Source organism: Lutjanus erythropterus, chromosome 6 (genome assembly GCF_056507025.1).
Source record: "Lutjanus erythropterus isolate fLutEry1 chromosome 6, fLutEry1.hap2, whole genome shotgun sequence".
Classification (NCBI taxonomy): domain Eukaryota; kingdom Metazoa; phylum Chordata; class Actinopteri; order Lutjaniformes; family Lutjanidae; genus Lutjanus; species Lutjanus erythropterus.
In genome coordinates this window covers 20027834-20053922 of record NC_139322.1, presented here as the reverse complement: position 1 = coordinate 20053922, position 26089 = coordinate 20027834, and the positions used below count along the sequence as shown (strand labels likewise).

The 26089-nt window shown below is 41.5% G+C and overlaps 3 protein-coding genes across 5 annotated transcripts; all 3 read left to right on the top strand.

The window, feature by feature from the left end:
* The first annotated feature begins 1146 nt into the window (after positions 1-1146).
* Positions 1147-10325, top strand: LOC146325204 (uncharacterized). The gene is made up of 4 exons (XM_084721078.1): positions 1147-1287; positions 3228-3568; positions 9193-9273; positions 9361-10325. The coding sequence occupies exons 2-4, from the start codon at positions 3253-3255 to the stop codon at positions 9639-9641; spliced, it is 678 nt and encodes a 225-aa protein (XP_084577204.1). The 5' UTR covers positions 1147-1287; positions 3228-3252; the 3' UTR covers positions 9642-10325.
* A 25-nt stretch (positions 10326-10350) lies between these two features.
* Positions 10351-16935, top strand: csad (cysteine sulfinic acid decarboxylase). 2 transcript variants are annotated; one of them, XM_084721080.1, is made up of 14 exons: positions 10351-11468; positions 11557-11699; positions 11788-11914; positions 12005-12095; positions 13170-13392; positions 13515-13594; positions 14206-14260; positions 14416-14532; positions 14649-14713; positions 14852-14933; positions 15018-15217; positions 15747-15798; positions 15891-15980; positions 16217-16935. In XM_084721080.1, the coding sequence occupies exons 1-14, from the start codon at positions 11444-11446 to the stop codon at positions 16388-16390; spliced, it is 1524 nt and encodes a 507-aa protein (XP_084577206.1). In that variant the 5' UTR covers positions 10351-11443; the 3' UTR covers positions 16391-16935. The 2 variants fall into 2 exon arrangements, with proteins under 2 accessions (XP_084577206.1, XP_084577205.1); XM_084721079.1 differs by having other exon boundaries at positions 11554-11699; positions 16217-16934.
* A 177-nt stretch (positions 16936-17112) lies between these two features.
* znf740b (zinc finger protein 740b) lies at positions 17113-25291 on the top strand. 2 transcript variants are annotated; one of them, XM_084721076.1, is made up of 7 exons: positions 17113-17368; positions 20165-20316; positions 20470-20703; positions 22267-22395; positions 22484-22616; positions 23419-23537; positions 23691-25291. In XM_084721076.1, exons 2-7 carry the CDS (start codon positions 20272-20274, stop codon positions 23838-23840), a joined length of 810 nt encoding a protein of 269 aa, XP_084577202.1. In that variant the 5' UTR covers positions 17113-17368; positions 20165-20271; the 3' UTR covers positions 23841-25291. The 2 variants fall into 2 exon arrangements, with proteins under 2 accessions (XP_084577202.1, XP_084577203.1); XM_084721077.1 differs by lacking the exon at positions 20165-20316 and having other exon boundaries at positions 17114-17368.
* The last annotated feature ends 798 nt before the right edge of the window (positions 25292-26089 follow it).

The window sequence follows — 26089 nt, the reverse complement described above, 5'->3', positions numbered from 1 at the left end:
AAATGAATAACAACACAGTGACTGTGTAGGAATTTGAGTTCATTTTGGTGAAACAGCATTACAGACAGACAAATACTTTCATTTAGATACATATTTATCTTATATTATGATTTTTTTCTGCATTAAATACGAAAAGGAAAAAAGGAAGAACAGCAAAAACAAAGAACACAGTGTGGGGTTGCACCAGTTAAATAATCATAATCTATCATGTCAGATGTCCATTAGGAAATCACAGGACAATTGTGTCGTCTTCCGCTGTAATGTAGACAGTCCATTTCTCCCATTTCCTGATGAAGGTTGCTCCTCTAGCTCTCAAATAGAAAATCACCCTCTCAAGTATAAAGATTTCCTTGACTATATCCATTAAAGTACATTTATATCATTGTATTATATTCTATATCATAATACTCTCTTTGATTTCTATTATATATACTAAATAGTATTGCACTATTCTATATAGCATATTATATATATCATAAATATCATATTATTCTACATATTGTACATATTATTCATATCTATACTTATACATTTATAGTATATAGTTCACTCATCATGGCTGCCAAGTTGCACTGGTGGATGTATTTTGCACAATTATTTGTGCACGTCTTCTCAAATAGTCTGAGGTAGACTGGGTCGTGACCCACAGATGGATCACTGGATATTTTATTTGGATCACCAAACACGTAAAAGACTATGAAAGGAATTCTGCAAATTTAAGATCTATACCGGTAGTGCAGTTTTTAATAAAGCAGTTAAAATGCCTATATTGTTTTATCAAAATGTGTTTGTTTAGTCTCACTTATGGCATAGGTTTGATTTTTCTGATGAGAGGAAATAAAACCACTGAGAAGGCCTGTTAACTCAGTCTGCATTTATTTCGCATTTATAAACTATTTAACATGAATAATAATTTTAATAAGTCTTAAACAGGCTGTGTCTGTGCTGCTGTAACATGTGAATTTCCCTTCTGAGATCAGTGAAGTCTCATATTATTTTGAACATTGAGTTATTAGGATTTTTCTCACCACTGAGTGCGGTGTGTAATCACTTCCACCAGATGTCACCAAACCCTCAGAGCGGCGGCAGACTGCAGCAGTTTGCACATCCCTCCACTGGGTGGAAGCACGCACAAACACAAACCTGGTGTGAACGAGTGACGCTGTAGCGAAGAAGAAAGCAGCGGGAGCATTCATGTAAACAGAGGAAATGTGTTCCGTCTGTCTGCGAAAAGCTGTCTTCGTTTCACCGTGTTTGTGTCTTTTACTGCAGTTGTTACAGTAAATGGTAAGAGTCTTATGGGAGAACATGTTTGTTTGGTAAAAGTGCTGATCACTCAGTGTGTGTGTGTGTGTGAGAGAGAGAGAGCAGCTGGAGGACAGCAGATGATGTCTTCAGACGTAAACACGTAAATGCTGGTGCTGCATGTAGTTTCAAAGTGTAAAACATATTGTTTTAAAATAACCAACATAAAGCCGTATTGTTTTGAATTAAATTCGTCTTCAGAGTATTGTTCTTATCTCAGCTCTTGAACAAACGTACAGTCAGATATTGTTAACCTGCACTGGACTAATAATGCACACCTGTAGGTCTCATGGAATAGTGTTAGCTTATAGGTAATTAGGCCCTTATGTTTATTAACATCAATATATTATATGTTTTATATGAGTTAATACTAGTAAAATAAATATGTTTATTGTTAGATTATAAGACATTTATAAGCCGTCTTAAGTTTTTAACAGTTTAGATCCGGTACCCCCAAAATGCGTAATTAGCAGTTAATAAATGCATAATGAAGTAAGCAGAAGTCTTAATAAAGCAACAACAAAAGCTTAACAAAAAATTAACAATTATATAAAAAGTAAGTTAGTTGATCTAAACAAATGTGTTTGCAATGCTGTCATAAACAATTATACGAAACTCATGAGGCTTTCATTAACATTCCCAAGCAGTTCATGAAGTGCTAACCATGCTCACTAAGGTTAATTAATACTTTATTATCCACTTATTAACAGTTAACTATGGATTTTGGGGTATGCTGGCTCTAAAGTGTGAACAGTGCTTAATTAAGTTAAATTATCCTTTATTATGCAGTGTTAACAGTTATCTGTGATTTTTTTCTGTTAAGAACTGCCAATAAATTCATAATAAAGTGTGTCAAAATCATAATAAAGCCACAAAAAAGCTTAGTAAAAGTTTAATATGCTATTATTAACACTTATATAGGCTTATTAAAACATTAACATTAATAACCATCTTATAAGGGCCTTATTACCTATTAACTAACTGTTACTACAAGCACCTCGATATAAAATGTTACTGAAATCGGTAATGGTTTACGCTGTTAATTTCACACTTGCACTTCCTCATGACCAAAGATACTGAGCGGAGCCTTCTGATACAGTCAGCGTTAGTAAACAGCCTGATAGTCAAGTCTTCCCATCTGCTGTAGCCACATACTGTGTAGGTGAAGGTCAACTTTGCTGTCAGATATACAGTCATATAGAGGACAACGGACAGTGAGATTCAGTGTCTATATTTAACTCTTCTTGCTGCAGTGGGCAGCTGCTGTATGCAGTGCCAGCAGTGCCTGGGCATCAGCTCCAGATGTAATGTAATATAACGTGTAGATGGGGTTCTGAGTGGAGAGTTGACCCAGCGTACATGTTTTTGATGCTGAGGGGTGGGGCAGAGCCACCCAGAAACCCACACAAGCACGTAGAGAACATACATAGAGAACTTTGATTCAAACAAATGTCAAGCGAATGTCTTAACCACTGTACCAATGTCCCACCCATCATCAAGGTTAGGGCTGCAAGATATGTTTAAAAAAGTTGTGTTTTTTAGTTATACAGTAATTAGCTGCAAATTTTAAATACCTTTACTTAATCTTTGATCGCTTTAATGATCTTGTAGTGTATTACTTATTACGTATTAGTCATTAACAAATAACTGGAGGGACTTGCTACTGTGACCTTGGGATGTTACTTCAAATAAATGTGAGAATGTTATTATGTCTAATCTCTTATCACCTATCAATAGTACAGTGTAATCAAAGACAGTTAATGTTTCATTTTGTAAAGAAGTACACCATGACCTCGTTGTGAGAATCTAAATGGAAAATAACTGAACTGAGGACTCAAGAAACAGAGTTTTATTGAACTGACAGAATTTATTCAGTATTTATTTTTGCAGTTATTTCAAATTTGTTCATTTTATGTCCTCAGGAGCTGATTTAAGTGACCTTCAGATATGGCTGAGGAACCAGCAGCAGAAGTCCAGCTCCTCAGAAGCCAGAAGGCCAAACTTATAGAAATTTTAAGCGCTGATGCCGACTTCATCCTGCAGCATGCAGACTCTCACTGTCTGCTGTCTCTTCATGGCTACCAGCAGGTGAAATCCTGCCGTATTCCCAGTGAGAAGGTGACAGACCTGCTGGATCATATCCTCCAGAGAGGGCCTGAAGCAGCACAGGGTCTGCTGGAGCTACTGAAGGACCAGGCCCTACAGGAAACCTTCCCGATGCTTCACTTTATGAAGGATCTGCAAGTCAACACACTCACTCCAGGTAAGGCAAGGCAAGGCAAGGTAATTTTATTTATATAGCACCATTCATACACAAGGCAATTCAAGGTGCTTTACAGAACTTGAAAATGCATTAAAATAAAAACATTGAAAGAGGTGGAATAGCCACTGTGTTGGAGTGTCTGTCTTATCTTTAAAATCTTGTCTGTAAGAAAAGTAGTTATTGCATGCCTTCATAGGAGCGATAGTGTCCATAATATTCATAGCTTTAGAGCTGAAACTATGAACCAGATCATTGACAGTGTGACGGGTGTATTAGGACCCAAAAGCAGCACACTAGAAACTGGGATAGTGGGCAAAGAAGAGACCTCAGGCGGGTGGCCCGAGGGCAGAGCAGAGACAGAGCTGGAGACTTCAGGTGGACAGCCTGGAGCAAGTCCAGGGGAACAGTGCAGATCTGGGTGAGGATGGGCAGGAGGTGATTGTGGCCCGGTCAGGGACTGGAGGAGGCTGCAGCGCCAGGGGCCCAGCAGGAGCAATGATGGCGAGGATGGCCCAACTGGAGCAGGAGCAGGAGCTGGCGACGACCCAGCCGGGGCAGGAGCAGGAGCTGGCGACGGCGACGGCGACGACCCAGCCGGGGCAGGAGCAGGAGCTGGCGACGGCGACGGCGACGACCCAGCCGGGGCAGGAGCAGGAGCTGGCGACAGTGACGACCCAGCCGGGGCAGGAGCAGGAGCTGGCGACAGTGACGACCCAGCCGGGGCAGGAGCAGGAGCTGGCGACGGCGACGACCCAGCTGGGGAAGGAGCAGGAGCAGGAGCTGGCGACGGCGACGACCCAGCCGGGGCAGGAGCAGGAGCTGGCGCAGGAGCTGCCGACGGCGACGACTCAGCCGGGGCAGGAGCAGGAGCAGGAGCAGGAGCTGGCGACGGCGACGGCCCAGCCGGGGAAGGAGCAGGAGCAGGAGCAGGAGCTGGCAATGGCGCAGGCGAAGTAGGAACTGGCGAAGGTGGCAGCGGCCCAGCCGGAACAGGAACTGGTGATGGCTGTGGCGATGGCTCAGCCGGAGCAGGAGGGGGTGAGGTGGAGGTGGCGGCTGCGGCAGTGGCGGCGGCGGCCCAGCCGCAGCAGGAGCAGGGACTGGCGAAGACTGCAGAGGAGGCTGCGGCGGCAGCCCAGCCAGAGCAGGAACTGGAGGCGACGGCTGCGGCGGCGGCCCAGCCAGAGCAGGAGCGGGAACTGGAGGCGACGGCTGCGGCGGCGGCCCAGCCAGAGCAGGAGCGGGAACTGGAGGCGACGGCTGCGGCGGCGGCCCAACCAGAGCAGGAGCAGAAACTAGAGACGGCTGCGGCCCAGCCGGAGCAGGAACTGGAGACGGCTGCGGTGGAGGCTGCGGCGGCGGCCCAGCCGGAGCAGGAATCGGCGATGGCAGCTGTGGCGGCAAGGGCCCAGCCAGAGCAGGAGATGGCTGCAGCCCCACCGGAACACGAGGAGATGATGGCGGCGACCCCATCGGAACACGAGGAGATTATGGCGGCAACCCAGCTGGAACAGGGGAAGGCTGCGGCGACCCCATCGGAACACGAGGAGATGATGGCGGCGACCCCATCGGAACACGAGATGGTGGCGGAGGCCCCACCAGGACAGGAGGTGATGATGGCGACGGCCCCACCGGGACAGGAGGTGGCTGAGGCCCAGCCGGGACAGGAGAGATGAAGGCCGGGCCGCAGGACAGCGGAGGCCCAGGAAAGCTGGGCAGCTGCGGCTCGGGAACGCTGGGCAGCTGAGGCTCGGGAACGCTGGGCAGCTGAGGCTCGGGAACGCTGGGCAGCTGAGGCTCGGGAACGCTGGGCAGCTGAGGCTCGGGAACGCTGGGCAACTGAGAGGCATGACGCCGGCGACCGCCACGCCCGTGTCTGGGAGGCCTCCCAGGCAATAACTCAGGGGCTGGATCAGGCAGGTCACTGACTGGCTGAGGTGTAGGCCCCACGGGGACAGGAGATGCAGCTGACAGGAGGATGGCAGGCTGTAGACTAGCTCTTTCAGGAGCTGGCAGGAGAGTAACAGGCACACAGCTAGCCGTTCCTGGAGATGGAGCTGACAGGGGGCTAGCAGGCCGAAGGCTAGCCTTAACTGGAGCTGGCAGGAGACAAGCAGGCACACAGCTAGCAGTTTCTGGAGATGGAGCTGACAGGGGGCTAGCAGGCCAACAGCTAGCCTGATCTGGAGCTGGCAGGGGGCCTAAGAGCTGAGACGAAACCTGGGCCAAGACCATGCTTATCTGTTGAGCCCGGGCAGTTAGCGCTGAATATGTTTGCTTCTGGGTGGCCATTAAAGCAGCATGCTGCTGGAAAAGATTTTCCATTCTGTTGATACAGTTCTGCTCTCGGGAGGTGTGCGCTGGGTCCATTCTGGCCAGACTGTACTGTGACGGGTGTATTAGGACCCAAAAGCAGCACACTAGAAACTGGGATAGTGGGCAAAGAAATTTAATGAAGCACACGAGCAAACAGGAACACAAGCAGACGAGGAAACACAGAACACAATTCGCTCCTCAGGCTTGGGGCCCACACAAAGTCCCTGGGTCTCAGGCCCGGGGATTGGGCCGAGCCGAGCCCGAACGTGGAACCGAGGGGGAGAACGCGAACCTTCAGACCCATACAGTTCCGTAACACTGCCAGCAGGAGTGACAGAGAGGCGCCTGCAGGAGACGAGGTCGACAAGGCAAGGAACAGAAGAGCAGGCCGATGAAGCAACAGAGCAGATTGGGGATGAGCAGCAGGGAAGTTGGAACCAGGTGGACACGTAGTGACAGGTGGACTCACCAGCAGCCACAGGGACAGGCAGGCAAAACAAAGAACGTAGAGACAGATCTCACGGTCAGGAACAGAAGGCTGTGGTGAGTATCCAGGAACCAGGCGAGGCAGGAGAGTCAGACGGGCAGGGAAGACAATTAGAAAAACAATCCAGGAAAAGGGCTGGAGAGTCTTGCAGGGGTATACTGAAGAACAGTCTGGCAAAGAGTCAGAGTGCAGGAGAGGCTTATAAGCAGGGCTGATGGTGGATGAGCTGCAGCTGTGCCAGCAGGTGAGTGGAGTTGAGCTGATGAGGTGGGAGTGGCTGGCAGGTAAAGTGGAGCAGAGGCAGGGAGAGTGGAATTTTACTGGGGCAGAGGGACAGGAGGGAAACTGGGGGAATGGAGAACAGGTGAAGGGAAACTGGGCAGAACTGTGACAGACAGGGACTGAGGGCAGAGCTGGTGTGGGTGTGAAATCCTGGGTGAATAGTGTACAGGTGTTTTCGTTGATATAGCGTTTTCTGATTACCTCTGTTGTAATTTTACTGCATGTCAGCTGAGATGGCCATTTTAAAGAAAACACAGTAATGATCAGAAAAGGCAACATCAGTCACCACAACCTCAGAAATGTTGAGCCCTTTGGAAATAATTAGATCTAAAATATGTCCCTTATTGTGTGTTGGATCAGTTACATGCTGGGAAAGTCCAAAGTTGTCCAGGATGTAGAAAAGTTCTTTTGCACTGCCATCTATGGGATTATCAATATGAATATTAAAATCACCCACTAGAACAACACAGTTAAAATCAATACACACAACAACAGTATACAAAGTCATCAACAAAGTGTGCACTATATTTTGGTGGCCTGTAAATGGTTACTAATACTGCACTGGTAAACATCCTTGAATAAAGTGGCTACTCCACCTCCTTTCCTAAGTTGTCTAAGCTGATAGAGCTGATAAAATGGAAGTTTGGGGGGGACTGATTCAATAAGAACTGCCGCACTATTGTTTTCATTTAACCAAGTTTCAGTTAAAAACATAAAATCAAGGTTTTTGTTGATAATAAAATCATTAATTAATAGTGACTTGCCAGCCAGAGACCTGATATTTAATAAGGCAAAGTTTAGTGTACTAATGCTGTTGTCTGATACAGTCTGTGGCTGACGCATAACTGGAGTCAGATTAGATAACGTAGCTGTGCGTTTTGAATACACATTGTTTTTCCTGATGCTGGTCAAAACAGGAATGACAGACCTTGGAGATGCCTCTGGCTGATACTTTTTCAATTTCAAGATGTGTTTGACCATGCCACCGGCTATTTAAGATTGCCGGTATATTTAAGGAAGCGGCATGGGGTCTCTCTGACAAGCAGCTGAGTGATGGGGTCTGGGGCTGCTATTTAAGAGTTCGTCAATTTGACTGAGCTTCAGCGTGGCAGATTTAACTAAGTCCTTGATTGGTGAGCGTGGTGGAGGAGGGGAAGGTTGACTCTGGCTCCATGGTGGTTGCGGTGGTGGTGGTGGGGAGGGTTGACGCTGGCTCTGTGGCGGAGGGCAGGAGGGGGGTTGTTGGAACCCTGACTGGGACAGGGACATCCTCTGAATGCCTTGGGTGATGTGGAGCAAAGGGTCAGGTGAAGGAGGAGAGATGCAGGCTGTCTGTCTCTGTGCCTCGTACTTGTCCTTGGCTCTTATCTGTCCATTCTTGTTTTGGTTTGGCATTCCAAGAGCATGACGTAGGTTGACCCCGAGTAGTCTGGATCCAGTGATGTTTGGATGAATCCCATCACGCTGAAAGCGGTCACTACAGTTCTAAAAGATGTTAAAATTGTCAATAAACTTTATCCCATGAGTGAAGCACGCCGATGTCAACCATGTATTCAGAGCAAGGAGTCTGGTGAAAGACTCGATTCCTTCCCAGAGTTGGAATGGGGCCAGAAATGAACACATTTTGTGACTGACAATCGGTCAGTTTCTCCAGGAGCAGGGAAAAGTCTTTTTTTTTAGGATCTCAGAGCCGGTTTTCCTTTGTAGAATGTCAAAAGACCCAGCATGGATAATGATCCTCATGTTACTTGGGTGTGTAGAGAGGATCACTGGCAACAGCTCTGTTAGCTCCCTGACAGACGTGCTTGGTTATTTGTAACAGCTCTGGGAAGTGAGACTCAGGTGCAGAGAACACACAGGAGGCAGAGTGAGGTTCAAATGAAAATCACTGTCTTTACTTAAGTCCAAAAAAAGGCAAACACAGGGAGTCCAAAAAGGCAAACAAAAACAGACAGGGAAAAATAGGCACAAAACTATAATCCAATAAATAGGCGAAGTCCAAATGGAAACATGAGGCCTATAACCACACCAAGCAGCTTCACAGACAATAGAGACAATCTGGCAGAGACATGTGGAGCTGGTGGGGGTATAAATGCACAGGGATGGCCAGGAGGGTAATCAGGGGCAGGTGAGTGAGTGGCCTCAGGTGCAGTTGATGAGGGGCAGGAAAACACAGGAAACTGAAAAGACACAAGAGGTAGTGTTAAAAAACAAAACAGGAAACATAATAAAACCCGGAATGTTACATTATTGAGTCCCCGATCAGGATGGTGTCTGGCTGATCAGATGTGGAGTTGAGCCCTTGGCTTCTCAGGTGTGGAGTTAGCAAAGTTTTTTCTGGCCCTTCGTCTAGCAGTGTTTTTTGCGCGATTGTTTGGATTTTGAATAGCCTTAATACCACGAGTGTGATTGGCTTCCCTGGGTTTCATGTACTAGTATTATCACACATTTCATTTGGAGCCAGTGCATCATACAAACATAGTCTGCTCAGTATGATGATCATTTCTCTGTAAATATAAAAGTTTTCTCTGTTAACAAGGCAACAAAAAAACATCAAGAAAGAGACAAACAGCCCCTGATTTACAAGACGTCATCCCATCCAAACAGATCTGCAACAAAGGTGGGTCACGCTACACTCAAAGCTATTTCTCTTAAAACATTGTGGAGACCATCACCTCCTTTACCTATTGTCTGTCTCATTGCACAGGCTCTCCATTAGTGAAAGAGAAGCAGCTGATGACTGTGGCTCGTACCATTGGTAAATCTTGGAGGGAGATCGGCAGATCGGCCCTTGTGATCCCCTCTGTGAAGCTGGAACAGATTGAAGAGGACCATTCGATCCATGTGGAGCGGGTGTTTGCTATGCTGCGCTACTGGCGAACCTGCCAGAGGGAAAAGGCCACTGCTGCTCACCTGCACTACCTGCTGAGTAAGGGAGACTGGGCGCTGCCACCTGACAGCATCGATTTTCTGTTGGACACTGACTGAGGCCTTCACTGTCTGGTATCTGCTGAGACTGAAACCTTTTTTGAAGGGTTTTTACTGGACATGAGTGTTTCTCATAATAGAGACTGACCTTACCTATCAGGAAAAAAGCGTAAGAGAATCAGTGGCCAACTGTTTTGGTAATCAACTAATTGTTTCAGTCATTTTTTGATAAAAAATGTCAAACATTTGGTTCCAGCTTCTTAAATAAGGTAAATTGTACAACATATTTAATGAAATACAGCTTTGACCTGGCTTTTGTAGTATTAGAAGCAGTGGGCAGACACTGTGCTGTGCCCAGACACCAGCTCCAGTTCAAAGCCAGAATCTCGGTCCAAGGCAATGACAGGATTTATATGTGAGGATTTGCTGCTTTTCTTTGTCATTTATGACAGTAAATGAAGAGTATTTGTGTTTTTAAAAGTTTGTTGGACAAAAGAAACAGTCTGAAGACTTAGATTTAGATTTTGTGCATTCACAAAGTTTTGACATTTTATTGACTGAATAAAATAATTGGCAGACTACTCAATAATGAAAATAATCACAGCCCTAGTTATGAGAATATAAAAAACAGACTTCTGTTTTATGTCAAAAATATGTCTTTGAAAGAGGGCTCTGTGTTTTTTATTGATTGTGTCTGTATTGATTTTCGCATTCCTTTTATTTGAGGAAGAATTAGAAAAAACAACTGAGGCATTTAAGGAGGAAGATGAAATTAATTCTTTCTTTGGTAACACATCTATCGTGAACATGATGGAGTCTTCAAGAATGTTTATCACTGTTGTCATTAAGTGTCAATTGGTCAATTATGTCATTTTGAAAAAGTTGCAAAGTTGACAATGTTTACAGTGTCTTTGTTATGACAACTTGACATTAATCAAGAACCTTATTCATGACACTGTTATAAAATCATTTGACAGTGTAATAAAACTTAACAGCACCTTTTTGACAAGACCAAAATGTAACATTTTCCTCAAAACCAACCACATATAACAGTTTAATGTGATGTTAAAGCATTTAGCAAAAAACAGTTTCTTTAAGTTTGATCATGTCATGTTATTATAACAAAGACATCTCAAATGATGTCAACTTTGCATAAAAATGAAGTATTTGACCAAGTTACACTTGATAACAGGCAAACGTTCCTAAAGACTCCTTCATGTTCACGTTCAGTGTCTTTACATGGTTATCACAGTCTTATGCACACCCATTCAAATAAAGGGTCACCTTGTCTTTTTATGTTTTCTTTACTGTTTTGCTCAGCTCAGATGCATTATAGAAGATAGTTATGTGTCACACTGGATTACATATGTTGGTCTTTTACATTAAATGTACCACACATCTCAGTGTCACAAGCCATCTGTGACGGTCTTTTGACTCTTTTGTTGAGGGTAGACAAGCAGTGCCTTTGTTCTACAATGCCCAGAATAAACTCATTATATCACATTTTCTGCCTCTAAGATTTTCTTCTCTGAAAATGTCTTTAACAAGTTAATCTGTAACTGTATAAGGTTGAGATCCAATGAAAATTGTTCACTGAAATGCACAATAACTTGTTTCATTCATGTGTGAATTGATTGACTTTTTGTAACAGAAACTCAGAAAGAACTTTACTGTCTATTGTGTCTCCCACAGTGCTCCCTTAATCTCATCACATGTATTACATAACTTAGTGTGTGACAAAGGTTGACTCCCTCCCTCTTGTACCACATTGTGCTCTGCCTTGTAGCTATTTTCTGCTGTCTGCCTTGTCAGTACAGCCAAATAGAGGCATATAAATTCACCATATTTTCAAAAGCGTGGATATGGCAGACATGTTCCCCATCTCATGTAAGTACACTGTGCTATATACATATGTCTATTTTCATTTGTAATTCTTGACTTTTGTTTATGTGTTTAACTGTTATTAAAACAGCAGACGGGAAGGTGAAGGAATCTGCAAATGCTCGTGACCTGAATGAGCCTCTTATTGATCACTCAGAGGGCCAACTCTTCTTGAACGAAGCCTTCAAAATTATTACAGAGGAGGTGCTCTGCAAGGGCACAGATGTCCGACAAAAGGTCTCTTATGACGCCTGAAATCACAATAGTGTCAGATTGCAGTGAATGTTCTGAATGAAACACCATAATGCATGTCTTTTTCCTGCAGGTTTGTGAGTGGAAAGAGCCAGAGGAGCTGGCTCTGCTGCTTGATCTGGAGCTGAGGGCGACAGGAGAGCCGCCACACAGGCTCCTGCAGAGAGTAAGAGATGTCGCCAAGTACAGCATCAAGACGAGTAAGACTGTCAGGGACGGTGGAGACATTTATATTGGCTGTATAGATATTAAATGTTCTTTCATGATGAGAATATTCCTGTTTATTTCAGGTCACCCACGTTTTTTCAATCAGCAGTATGCTGGGGTGGACTATCATGCCCTGGCTGGACGATTTCTCACTGAGACTCTTAACACAAACCTGTAAGAATCAACTTAATACATAACTAAAGCATCTTAGCACATTTTTACACAGGAGAATGAACAAATAAGTCAGTAAAACATAATGCAAATAATGTAATAAATAAGATAATGTGAGTATGCTGGACTTCGGTGGTAGAAGAAGTATTAAGATCCTCCACTTAAATAAAAGTAACAATAACCACTGTAAATTTGTTCTTACTAAAAGTCAAGTCAATTTGATTTATATAGGCCAAAATCAGAAAACACAATTTGCCTCAGGGGCTTTACAAACTGGACAGTGAAAAAGTATACAGGAGTAGGAATGTGATCTGAGATGCATTAACTGTGTGTTGAAAGATGATGCACTGTAGGCTGTATGAGCTTTTGTTTGATTGTTTTTATAGAGGCAGCTGTGTAATTGCTGTGTAACCTTTGCCCAGTTCCCTCTTAAATCATCAGGACAATATAATCAACAGGCACAAGGAATCAGATTTTAAGTTTTGGAATTACAAAAGTACTCCAACTACTTATGTTTCTCAGGAGGTAATACTATAACACAGACAGTTACTTTTTAATAGTAGTAATCTTGTAATATAACAAGCTTTTTTTTTTTAAAGGTAAGGCTCCCTAACACTGGTTGCAGACTTAAAATGGCCATTGTTTATTTATAGAACTGCATCGCTGAGTAGGTTCACTGACTTTATGAAACTCTCTTTTACAACTGTTAAACTTTATTTATTGTCATCACTTGCAGCCAGTGGCTTCTGCTCAGAAAGTTACACACTCACTTTAACTTTAACTTGGTAGTGGAGCGGTTTCTGACTTCATCTCCAGTATTTTTATTTTGTTTTAAAACTCATTCAATGACTTTACCTTGCATTTGTGATGCATTTGCAGGGATATTTGATCATGGTTAGGTTTTTCTTTATTTCAGTTCTAAATGTCATGCTGATTTCAAGTGAACTTTTGAAATGTAATGCAAGCTGGGCACCATTCAGTTGAGCTGAATGTCATGCACCCAGTACAAATGGAAGGATGTAGCTTACAAACCTACATGTCACATCAATTGTCACATATTTTGTGTATTAACTGCAGCTTCACCTACGAGGTGGCTCCTGTGTTTGTGCTGATGGAGACTGAGGTCCTGAAAGGGCTGCGGCAGCTGGTTGGCTGGACAGAAGGTGATGGTATCTTCTGTCCTGGGGGGTCTGCCTCCAACATGTATGCCATGAACCTCGCACGCTACCGACTCTTCCCGGAGGTCAAAAGCCAGGGGCTGTGGGGTCTCCCGCGACTTGCCATTTTTACATCTTCACAGGTCAGGAATGTTTGTAGAGGTTAAACCTGCATCACAGGTGTTTATTGATGGCCAGGCTGTGGTTTAATGAGTTGTCTTTTCATAAAATGTCTGAAAGATGAATTTGACATGTTTTTTTCCAGAGTCATTACTCTGTGAAGAAAGGGGCTGCCTTCCTGGGCATTGGGACAGACAATGTCATAGTGGTGAAGGTGGATGATGGGTAATGTATTGTTCATTATACAAGCTGAAACAATTGATTAACAAATTAGTCCATCAATTTACATAATCGATTAATTGCTTAAGTCATTTATCAAGAAGAAAAAAAATGCCACAAACTGGTTCCAGCTTATTTGTTTAAAATTGTTAAATTAATGTACAAGAACAGCTAAAAACAAGCAATTTGAAGATGTGCCATTTGGCCTGGGAATATGTTAGGGCACGGATTAGGGCTCATATCTCAGCATTTTGTTTATTTCTGTGAAGGAAACTATCTGAAATTGTTTTTTAAACTTCAGATTAATACTTAAGATGTAAACCTAAAAAAACATCTCACAGGATAAGGGCACAGTGAACACAAGCTATGTTAAAAGAGCCAGTAAACACCCTCATCCTGCATTAGAAAAGTACACAGTTAAAACAGCCAAAGAGCTAATAGAACAATAGCCAAGTATCAGTGAGAAGAAACCACTGACTTTGTCACAAAAGAAGCCAATTAAGTATGTATGATTGTTAAAAATTAAAACAATATATACTGCAGACAGAGAGTTGTATAAAAGTTGGTAAAATACCAGGAGAACTCGTCTCTGATTCATGCTCTCTCATGCACTTCAGAGGCCGCATGATTCCAGAGGACCTGGATGAAAAGATAAACTTGGCAAAATCTCAGGTAAATTAATTTACGTTTAGTACATATATATATGATATGTGAAGTCGTGCTTGGGTCACTTGGGTCATATGACTAACCATAAAACTAATTTAGCTCATAGCACACACCACAGGGGTACAAGAAAACTGCATTCACTTCCAGTTTGTCTCTACCAGGGTGCAGTGCCGCTCCTCGTCAGCTGCACGTCAGGGACCACAGTGCAGGGTGCGTTTGACCCACTGGACCACATAGCTGACATCTGTGAGAAACACAAGCTCTGGATGCATGTAGATGTGAGTCCTCTTGTGGAAGACAGACATGTCTGTTGACAAGCCTTGTGAAGCTTCAGTTGTGTTTGTTAAAATTTCAGAACACGCAGGGTTTAGTCTATTTTGTCGTGTGTTTTCAGGCTGCGTGGGGAGGGAGTGTGCTCTTTTCCAAGCAACACAGACATCTGATGAAAGGAGTTGACAGGTATTAATATACATTCCAGAAACATGCATTTTTCATGATGCAACATTTTGCTTGTACATGAGTCATATGGATGACACAGAGAATGCATTGTTTACTGTGTGTGTTTTTATGTGTGTGGTTATGTGTGTGTGTGACAAGAGCAAATTCAGTAGCCTGGAATCCACACAAGATGCTGGTGGCCGGCCTGCAGTGTTCTGCCCTGCTGCTGCAGGATACCACGGTAAGAATGATCTCATATCCATTATGAAGATTTCCAAAAAATATTATTTTACTTAAAAAAAACTTTTACAATGCTTGTCCTCAGAACTTGCTGAAGCACTGCCACAGTGCCAACGCCACGTACCTGTTCCAGCAGGACAAATTCTATGATGTGAATCTGGACATCGGGGATAAATCATTGCAGTGCAGCCGTAAGGTCGACTGTCTGAAGTTATGGTTGATGTGGAAAGCTGTCGGCTCCACTGGCCTGGCAGAGCGTGTCGACAAAGCTTTCATCCATGTGAGGTAAATAAAGCATAGAACACAAGAATAACACAATAAATTCTAAGTTATCTTAACAATCTTAAATCTTAAAAGACCTCTTTCACAGTGGCCATATTGAGTGGAAAAGGTAGTGTAAACACAGGTGTTACCAATAATTCTAAATAAGGTCCTGTTCCATTTAGTGTAGCAGAGTCCTTCCAGTGAGACAACCTTAGTTATTATGATTGGTAACACCTTGTTTACCCCACTGTTTCATGTCAACACAGCTGCTGTGAAAAAGTCCTGCTTAAAAGCACTGCTGTTTATCTATTTCGATCTTGACATGTCAAAATAATTCACATATATATCTAATAATAATCACTGAATTGGCTACTTATTTTTTTTTTTTTTTTCTGTATATAAACATCAAGAAAGAGGGAACATTTGCATCCATCTTGCACAGCAGATTGCAAACTTTTCCATGTGAAAACATGGTATTTCAACTTTATTCTTGACTATTAAACTATTATTGAAACACAAAATAAAAAAAACAACTCAATTGTACCTGCAGGTATCTGGTGGAGCAGATGAAGAAAAGAGAAGGGTTTCGTCTTTTGCGTGAGGTAATTAAATATCTCAAGCATACTAAGACAGATGAGTTGTTTCTTTCCCTGCTAAATATTTAGTTCTTGTCTGTATTTGTCTCCATGGACAGCCAGAGTTTGTGAATGTTTGCTTCTGGTTTATACCACCAAGTATGAGAGGGAAGGAGGGAACCTCAGATTACCAGGAAAGACTGGCAAAAGTAAGTTTTTGTTTTACATCAATGGACTGGACACATAAAGACTAAAGCTTCCATGATTGAGATTTTTAAACTTTTTCTTCTGTTGCGCACACACATTAAGCACTCAGATTGAACATCTGACTTATTGTTTGCGTACTGTCTAAAAAAACATTTACCACCAAGTATTTACCATCTCTGAATCTGACAGTTAAATATGTGACAATGGCTGTGTGTTTTTCTTTCTTTCTTGTTAATAGGTAGCTCCAGTCATCAAGGAACGCATGGTGAAGCAAGGCACTATGATGGTGGGCTACCAGCCTTTGGGAGACAAGGTCAACTTTTTCCGCATGATTGTTTTCTCTCCACTGGTTTCCAAGAAAGACATGGACTTCTTTCTCGATGAAATTGAACGACTGGGAAATGATTTGTAAACAGAACAAATTTAAATGTGCACAGCTTGTCTATCTAGAATTCTTGACTGTGCACAAAATCAAAAATTAACAGATGTGATTTACTTGATTTAGACAGCTACCTTAATAAAACTAGTTACTAAACTCTGAATTCTGAGGACCATGGACCAAAATATGAATGAATGAATGAGTAAACAATGCCATTTTTTGTTCTGAGCTATGAGGATGTCTGTATCCTTTTGTGTTTTACTTTTTGTCCATTGTAAAGTTTCAAACTGTGCGGTCTCTAAACTTCAGACTTAATACATCTGCCGCTCCACCTTATTTGCTAACTTAACATGGAACTGCAATTATTTTCATTGATCTTCAGGTTTATAAAACAAAAATCTTGCCTCACAAGTAATTTTGATCTACAGAAACTTGGTGTTTATGCATGAAATTACTTTGATTTTCAAATTTAATAAATATACAGAAATTATTTGTGATTGTTTTTAGAATGGTTTGATTATTGCCAGTGAGTTGTAAATTGATGAGAATGAGACAACTGGGAGGGATTTGTTTAAAAATTATAACTTTATCATTATAATTTAAATAATATAATTATCTTGATTACTTATTCTGGCTACAATTTGTCTCATCACCATGGACGTTTAGCCTTTAGAAGGAATTCAGGCTAGCTAATAAGGGGATATCAGGGAGATGTCCACCCCCCAGAATCCTACTCTTACTTTCACGTATTACATAAAACGTATTTGTTATTTTAAAACAAATGGATCACATGAAAACCGTCTCCATCCACGCAGCAGCCGCCACCGCTCCCTCACAATTATGGGCGCTAATGTGGGTCACTCCGCTGCAGTCACGTGACACGGCGTCTGACCAATCACCGCCCTCCCCGGTGAGCACTTCCGGTGGCGTTTCCTGTCAGTGTTTGTAAACTGAGAAAAAATTGGAAGTGCGACAAGAAATAATAATCTACAAAACTCTTAAAACCGAAAGGTAAGCGCTCGGTTTTCAAACAGGTTTCAGTCGCAGCTCTTTGAACGTTTTATGATGCGCTGTTCGTCTCTTTGTAACGGCTGTAGCCGGAGAGGGAGCCGTTATTTAGCGGTCGGCTGTGAGGCTGCACGCCCTGCTGCCTGCCTGCTGTTGTGTTGTCTGGGGCGGGGGGTGGGGGTCCAGTTCAGTCATACAAGAGTTGCCCCATACCCCAAGTACTGGCTAGCTAGCAGCTTAGCCTTTTCTGTTCCATTTAGCAGAGACTCTCACCATCCTTAACACTGATAAATCGAGTATGTATAAATTTTATCCAGTGTGTCTAGATACAGCACCGTTTGATTCATAAAGATCACTTTTCTGACTGGGAAACGTTTTTAACACAAGTAGCTGACTAGCTCTCTAGTGCTGAACTGCATCTTTGTATATATATAATACATCATGGTTACTTGTACAAGATCATAAAATCACATGTCTAGAAATGACTCACAACACACGTGATTTTAGACTTAAATTGATTTAAAACATGTTTGATGAGTGATGATGAGATGAATAACACTGTTATGGCCTGTATTTATCTACTATGTATTTTAATGTACAGTCTTATTAGCTGCACTGCAACACTTCATTAATCATACTGCTCCCTATGGCATATTTTTGTTCCCGTCAGTTAGCCCTAAGGGTTATGTGCATTGTGGTTTTATGTTAATTCGCCTTGTTGCCAGGAACTTTTTTGCGTTTATATCAAATTGTGTGGTTTCCAGTGCCAAGGAGGTTACCATTCCCCATTGAGTTCCTGCTTATTTGCTTTTACTTTAAACCCAGACTGCTACTTGCCCTTATTAGTCTTGTGCATGTGCCAAATACCACAGCATGAGGGACAGTTGTTTTCTTCTACCATAGTTTCCCACTTTGTGGTGATAATGAGCAGCAATAGTGTTAGCTGGGTCTGATCTGATCCAATGTCTGTATCAATGCAGATAGTTTTTAATTCACTCATAAAATATCAGACTGTCCTCACTGATCCATGACAGCAGGGGTGACTGCTGTGTGTATATATTTACATATATATATACACACACACACACATACACTGCCTAGCCAAAAAAAGTCACACACTCTAGTATTTTGTTAGACCACCTTTAGCTTTGATTGCGGCACACATTCGCCATGGCATTGTTTCGATAAGCTTATGCAGTGTCACAACATTTATTTCTGTACAGAATTTTTCTCTAAGATCTCGGATTGATGATGGGAGAGTCGAACTGCTGCGTAAAGTCTTCTCCAGCACATCCTAAAGATTCTCAATGGAGTTAAGGTCCGGAGTCTGTGGTGGACAATCCATGTGGGAAAATGATGTCTCATGCTCCCTGAACCACTGTTTCATAAATTGAGCCTGATGAATCCTGACATTGTCATCTTGGAATATGCCCGTGCCATCAGGGAAGAAAAAAATATCCAGTGATGGAAAAAACTGGTCATTCAGTATATTCAAGTAGTGAGCTGACCTCATTTTTTGGGCACATAACGTTGCTCGACCTGACCAACTAAAGCAACCCCAGATCATAACACTGTCCTCAGTTCTCAGTGCATCTCTTCTTACAGAGTGTCTTTTATACGTTAGATTCTTAAAAAGCAAAGATCTATTTTGCCTTGTTTTCATATTTTTTGGTGCATTGTTGCATCTCTAAATTGTGTTCCAGGACATAGTTTTGTCTAAAGTTTTGATCATAGAAAGAGTTACAAATGATACATTTTGACAAGCTTTTGATGGACTTTAGACACTAAACTCTCATGACAAGTTAATCCTGTTTTTCAAATACATTGCTAATTGTGTAGGTCTCACAGTTTGCACATCTGAAATCTTGCGCTTTATATATTTGTTGAACCAGTTACACTAAGCATTAGAATTACTATCCAAAATACTGAATGATGAACTAAGTAGTGAATGTTTGTCAGTCCACAGTTTAGTAGGAAATAACTGCTCAGCAAGTCAAAAAGTTTTCAAAGTATTTAAATCCTAAAATAATTCCTGTGCCCTAGATGTTCAGCTGTTTATAAAATACCCATAATTCAACATAAAAGCTGGAAGTAACAACAACATTTGTCTCCAGAAAAATCCAGATTCTATTGCCTGAAATTCATTTCAGTGTATAGTGATTGACTGGCGACTAAACAGATTTTCTATTTGATTCATCTGTCAGTTTGTACTATGAAATATGACTTGTCCAAAAACCAATATAACTGTTTTAGATGAAGACTTATTCATTATCTGTATGAATATACTTTGAAGTGTCAATTTATCAGTCTCACTTCCACAGTTACATTAGTTTAGAAAGTATTCTATGTTGCCTGTGTATTTCATTGTATTTCATGCTTATAAATATGCTTATAACAATTCAATTTAAGGTAGATAAAATTGTTTTTAAGTATACTTGTTGCTCTCAACCAGAAGCTCATGACTTTTATAGATACTTGTCTTATATTTTAGTATCACCCTGTGTATGAAGCATTAGTTCAATTAATGTATCATACCTATAAGACAGTATTTTTTCCTTCCATCCCATCAGATGTCATTTTTCTGTATCTAACTGTTGTGTTTTCTGTGGCCCATGGAAACGTGGCATGCACCAAACCATTGGGGCTTTCTTGCCTGATAAACATATTTATTTGGACCTAAATTTTTCATCCTATATCCACATCGGATGATTTGTGAAATCTAAGATCAGTCTGGTTTTCCAGCTCCAGATTGCAGCATGTAAAAATGTTAGCCTTATGTTGTCATGCCTCTACTTTCAGGCTTTGGCCTCTGATGATTTGGGTGGGTGTGGTCTCTTCTGTTACCCCTCATCCTGAGTGAAGCCCTCTCTGTTCCCCCCAAACACACACGCATTCAAACCACGGCGATGACACACCATTCCACCAACTCTGTTCGAGACCATATGAAGTGGGTCAGTGGAAGTCTCTTCATCTCCAGAATCACCACCATGATGCCAGTGCATTTCTCTGTTACCCCAAGTCCCTCTCCTCCTCCTGACTCCTCGTCTCTGTGAGGAGTCCTGTGGTCTCCTCTTTCTGCTCTGACATGCTGTTTGTGTTGCCAGGCTGGGTTGCTGGGCTGCGAGGCGGTGCTGTCCAGCATGGCGCTGATGCAAGCCAACAACATCCCAGGCCAGAAGAGGATGATGTCACCCTTGGGTCAAGGGCACAGGGCCAGTCCTGAGAGCCACCAAACCCACTCGCAGCACAGTCACAACCACCACGGACACCAGGTTCACCATGGACAAGCCCACCACAGCCACATGGGCCATCCTTCAGCTGGCAGCTGTCCGCCCCTGGTAAGAGAGAAAAAAACTCAGACAGCTTGTTAAATTTGTGATTTACTAAATGTTGCTTTCCTGAATAAAATTTAAATCAGTGTTTCCCAACCCTGGTCCTCAAGGCACACTGCCCTGCATGTTTTAGATGTTTCCCTGCTCCAACACACCTGATTCAAATGATCAGGTTGTTGTCAGGCTTCTGCAGAGCCTTGATGACAAAAACCTTCAGTGATTGTTTTGAGAGAGTTTCATTTTATTTTGAGACTGAAATCTGTATAACTTCCAGTGTCCCTGTATTTTGTGATAGCAAATTAGGAAGAAATTGAATAAAAATGAAATCATCCTTAATCCCTAACTTACTTCTGTGGACTTCCATGGATAATTGCTTTTTTTTGATGGCCTTGGTGCCCTGACATTTGTGTTTTGTGCCTTCTAAGAATTGACAACACCTAAGGCAGAGTGGCCTTGCCAGTAAAATGATGAAATACCAGGCTTGCCTGTAGATCAGCAGGTGTGTAGGAGAGAACCATGGTTTGACAATACAAAAGACTGCCACACAGTCTTCTTGCAGACAGAGATATGAATGAATAATAAAGTGTTCTAGATCACATCTAGAAGGAATTTTGTAGAGTCCCAACCAAATTTGAATCACGTATTTTAAATAATGTTCTTGGTATAGCAGCTTTTCTTTATTATGACTATGTATATTTTCATCTGCATATAAAACATTGTATGTATTTAAGGTTATATATTGTTTCATGTTCATATTGTAGGCTTATGGTGTCATTATGTGATTATTTTTGATACTTGTTTGATTCAGTGAGTGATGTCATGTCAGTTTATTGCATAACCTGATTGGTCCACATGAGTGAATCAACCTACCTGTGTACCAAAAGATATTATTGGTACACAGGTACTGCAAGTGAAGAAGAAAGTGTACGGGAGTATTTTGTTCTGTATGGCAGTGAAAATAAAATTAACTAAACTTATAACACAAAGGCTGAAAACTGGCAGCTCTAACTCTTTAGTGGAACTCAAAAGGTATTTTTGCATTTGAGTTATATTATGTGATTATATAAAAAAATAAATTTATTTTATTAATAAAATTATTTTACCCCACTATTTAGCATTTATAAGAACTATACATTTGATAAATGGTTAACAACACTATAACGTAGTTGTAAACATACAAAGTGTTTATCATGCACAGTATTTTTCAATCATTATAACTTCTCCTATGATCACATATTTTATACATATTATTATACATAAGCCTCTACTTCATTGGTTCCCACAGGAAAAGTTACAGTTGTTGACAAACACTAAACTGCTTACAAATACATTATATTGTGTTATAAACCATTTATTTAATGTTTATATAGTGCACATCAATACTAAATAGGGAGGTTAAAGTATATGTGTATGTGTGTGTAAATATATCTGTGTATGTGAATGTGTGCTTGCTGCTTGTTTGCAAGCCAGCATGTTTTGGCACGTGCCGCAGAATATCTGTCTCAGTGGCAAACTGTTTGGGTACAGTTTATTATGAATTTATTTACTACAATTTTCATCTTTCAAAAGCTGATTCGAAAAGATGGGGATTATCACTCATCAAGGATGATGGATGGAAAGGACACACAGGCAAACCAGAATATGCAACCCAAGAAGAAGCACAAAAAGTCCAACTCATCCAACAAAGTTAAAGTGGAGGTAAGGATTGTTTCAAATCTGCATTTTTAAGTATTTATATGACATATGTAAATGTTCAGTTTCAACTTATTTTTGTTATTGTTGTTAGCATTTACTTCCAGCAATGGAAATGGATGATGATGACATGTCCTTGAAAGTTCAGAAGAACTTCATCTGTGATCACTGCTATGGAGCTTTCCGCAGTAGCTACCACCTCAAGCGACATATTCTCACACATACAGGTGAGAACTCACAGCTCACGTCTTCGCTGTGTGGCCTGTCTCGCTCCTTTGTATGTCGTAGTTAGATATGGGAAACAGGGTGGTGTAATGAGTATTCTTGAATTTGGAACATACTACATACATACTGTTTTAACATATATTCCTTTTGTTTTTGTTAAGAAATAGAATTTTTAAAATGCTTTTTCTACATTTCCTTACTCTTCACTTCTTTATGTGAATGCTGGTTCGATGCAATTGTGTTTCTCTTTTGGCAGGATTCTCAAAAAAGATATGTTAAAAGGATAGTTCAGATTAGGGGTTGTCATGTGGTGCTTATCGATAGTTAGTGTATCACCTACCATAGATGTCGGTCTGCATGCCCTGAGTTTGGAGAAGCAAAGAGGGGCACGGGCACGGAAGCTAAGCAATGTACTGCTGTGGAAAGGGTCAGCAGCAAAACGTTTTTTAAGCTTTTAAAAACGGTCCAACTGAAAACAGCCATTAGTTTAAGTGTATGCTATAATGGGAATATTTTCACCTCTTTGCCTTGACATTAGACAGCATTTTCTGTTAAGAAGCTGTCATTAAATAAGCCAAAGCAATGAAACTATTCAAAATATAGCATATAGCATAAAAGCCTCTGCTATAGCTAATACACTGAATATGGATAAGTACCTCATATAGTCTCACTTCAAATAATCAGAGCTATCCCTTTAATTGCAAATTTATTTGATGACCGCTGTTTTAAGTATCTTGCATCCACTGAAATATGCTGTTAGTCTTGATAAATGTGAATAAATGTTCCACCTTTGGTTGTTCACAGGAGAAAAGCCATTTGCTTGTGACGCGTGTGATATGCGGTTCATTCAGCGTTACCACCTGGACAGACACAAGAGGGTGCACAGCGGAGAGAAGCCGTACCAGTGTGATCGCTGCCATCAGGTTCGTCAGCCAGCATTTCAGTACAGCTTCTATGCTTTTACATGTGCTTTTGGGTTTCTGTATACTAGCCAGGACCTTGCAGCAATAAGTCAGTGAGTAGCATTGTGCAGCTAACTGTAACACTAACACACATCTTTCTTTGCCTGTCCCTAGAACTTCTCACGGACAGACAGGCTGCTGAGACACCGGCGGCTATGCACAGTTGGGATGAGCAAAGAGGAAAACCAGTACTCACAGGACACATCTGCCCACCCTGCTTCCTGGAGCCCCTTACAGCCTTCAAACAACCGTCTGACTGTCTGACCCTCAGCTTCCCACAGAGACCCTACAGATAGGAGCAGTCTGCAGCTCACTGACGTCGCACGTTGGAGCTCAACAGCACTGTAACCTGAAAACAGTCTAGCTTAAACACAACCAAACTTTAGTTTGCTCTTGCTGGCTCATTCATAGAGCTTGATAGTGGATTTTTGTACTTTTCTATCTACTGTTACATTTGTGATACAGGCAAAAGAGGAAGGTCTGACTCATGATCGTGGACAGTAGGTCAAGGTATATGGCAATAACTGAATGAAAAACGCACACATTTTCCTTTTATCTGAAAGGTTTCAGGAATTTTTTTTGGCATTGCTGCAAAGGGATTCCCAGTATTTTTGACTGCATTGACCGTCAATGTATCGTGCAGCACCTCCGAGGTGTTCTCTTGCCCTTCAATCAACCCCAGTGCTACCCTCTACTGCGTCTGGACACTTCACTAAAGGGCACACACGGAAGGGTGTAGCTTTTTATTGTTCAAGTCCGCTGAATTTTGTGTTCTTTATGCTACTAATCCTGTACCAGCTATTGTTCATGAGCGAAAGATCACAGCAGACTTGTGGTTCGTGCTGACTTGAGGTAGTAATTAGACACCGATCCAGTACTGTAGGTGTTGTGTGCATACTACATCTGAAATTAAATTAAATGTACTTTTTGATAACACTGATCTACACATGAAATAGGTTTAATACAGAGTAAAATACAAACTAGTCATCCATATTTAATTCATGTACAAGCCTTTTTTTCTAACACACAAGTCTTAAATTGATCTAAAATATAATTTCTTATCTTCTCATCCAGCTGTAACACTGAGAGAATAACTACAGGCACAGTCCTGTCAGTGATGGTCGAAAAACACTAAAGGTTAACTAGATGTCCCTGAAATGTTACATTTTAAGCTAATCTTGGCACAAGTTATGTTTGTGTAGCAACTGCTGGCTCACATATTCACTGGTCTACCTTGTTTTACAGTTTTGTAAGAAGAGCCCATTTTGTTAAGTTCTTGAACAAAGACAGTAAGCCTTTTTTTTGTTTTATCATTTTAACAGGATGTAGGAACCACCTGTTTGTTGAACAAAAAAACAGGGTGCTTCTGTAATAATCTCTCCAGTATAACTTCAATATATTTATTGTCCCTTAGTTCTAGAAACCCCTGTCAGTCTTTTTTTTTTTTCGTGCTCTGTGTTCATAGATCCTTCTGACTTTGAAAGACTTCCGTCCTTTCAGAAACATTTTGTTTTGTGAGGTTGAGTGAGCATATTATCTGAAGCACCGTGTTTTACCTGAAGGTTCCTGAAAGAGATGCGCCGATTGTGAAATTATGGGCTGATACCGATGTTTGAAATAACAATTTGGCTGATAGCTGACATTCAAATTTTTTTGTGATTGTATATTTTGCTTTTGTTGTTATTTATTTCCCCTTTCATTCAGAAACGTGGAAATCTTAATTGTTGTCAGAGTCTTACCGCAAATAACCAACACATGTTACACAACAGATAAACGTTGCATCATCTTATGTGCCAGTGGCTCTCACCAAGGTGAATATCGGCTGATAAATTCATGCATCCCTAGTTCCTGAGGTTTAATTCAGTGCTCCTAGTAGCAGTCCAGATCAATTAAACAGTTAAAAGTAGAATTTGGCACATCCATAGATTTTTAGTTTTGATATCTGTCTTGACCTGACTGAATGTGATCTGAACACGGTGCCATGTCATCTCATCTCTTGTTTAATGTTGAGCATCTTCAGTGAAGGTGACTAATTGTACGCAGTGGATGGGGGAATATAAGGTCAGCGTGGTGTTTTGTATGTTCAGGCCTCTGTACGGTTAAATCAGACTGTAAACACTGGACTGAAAACGTTAGCTCAGTTGTAGACTATTGTAGACTGGTACTTTTGTTGCTGTCAGACTTTAGGTATTGTGGAAGGAGTTTGGGGCCCATCACTGACTTGTCTACTTTTTATGAAGTTAATATATATTTAAATTGTACTAGGGGTAGAAATAGTATGTATGGGACCTACACAGCAAAAGAAAATCAAAGTATTTACAAACTTATAATCTGTAGTCTGATGATTCTTATGACAACTGAAAAATTCATGGCAGGTCATCTTTAAATTTGCTATTAGGAGTAAACGCTGCCAATGTTGCCCTTTTAGTATAGCAGCCACGATTAGTCGGCATCTTTTTTTTATGTTTCATTTGCATGTGTTTGTTGGAGGATCTTGTATACATTTTGTTTTG

Bases quoted from the DNA above. Each gene is read 5' to 3' on its own strand.
- LOC146325204 (XM_084721078.1), top strand. From the start codon at position 3,253: ATGGCTGAGGAACCAGCAGCAGAAGTCCAGCTCCTCAGAAGCCAGAAG. The intron at 3,569-9,192 runs GTAAGGCAAGGC...TCTGTTAACAAG, and splicing joins AGTCAACACACTCACTCCAG to GCAACAAAAAAACATCAAGA. The intron at 9,274-9,360 runs GTGGGTCACGCT...CTCATTGCACAG, and splicing joins CAAACAGATCTGCAACAAAG to GCTCTCCATTAGTGAAAGAG.
- csad (XM_084721079.1), top strand. From the start codon at position 11,444: ATGGCAGACATGTTCCCCATCTCAT. The intron at 14,934-15,017 runs GTAAGAATGATC...GCTTGTCCTCAG, and splicing joins TGCTGCTGCAGGATACCACG to AACTTGCTGAAGCACTGCCA. The intron at 15,981-16,216 runs GTAAGTTTTTGT...TCTTGTTAATAG, and splicing joins ACCAGGAAAGACTGGCAAAA to GTAGCTCCAGTCATCAAGGA.
- znf740b (XM_084721076.1), top strand. From the start codon at position 20,272: ATGACACACCATTCCACCAACTCTGTTCGAGACCATATGAAGTGG. The intron at 20,317-20,469 runs GTCAGTGGAAGT...TTGTGTTGCCAG, and splicing joins TTCGAGACCATATGAAGTGG to GCTGGGTTGCTGGGCTGCGA. The intron at 22,617-23,418 runs GTGAGAACTCAC...GGTTGTTCACAG, and splicing joins ACATATTCTCACACATACAG to GAGAAAAGCCATTTGCTTGT.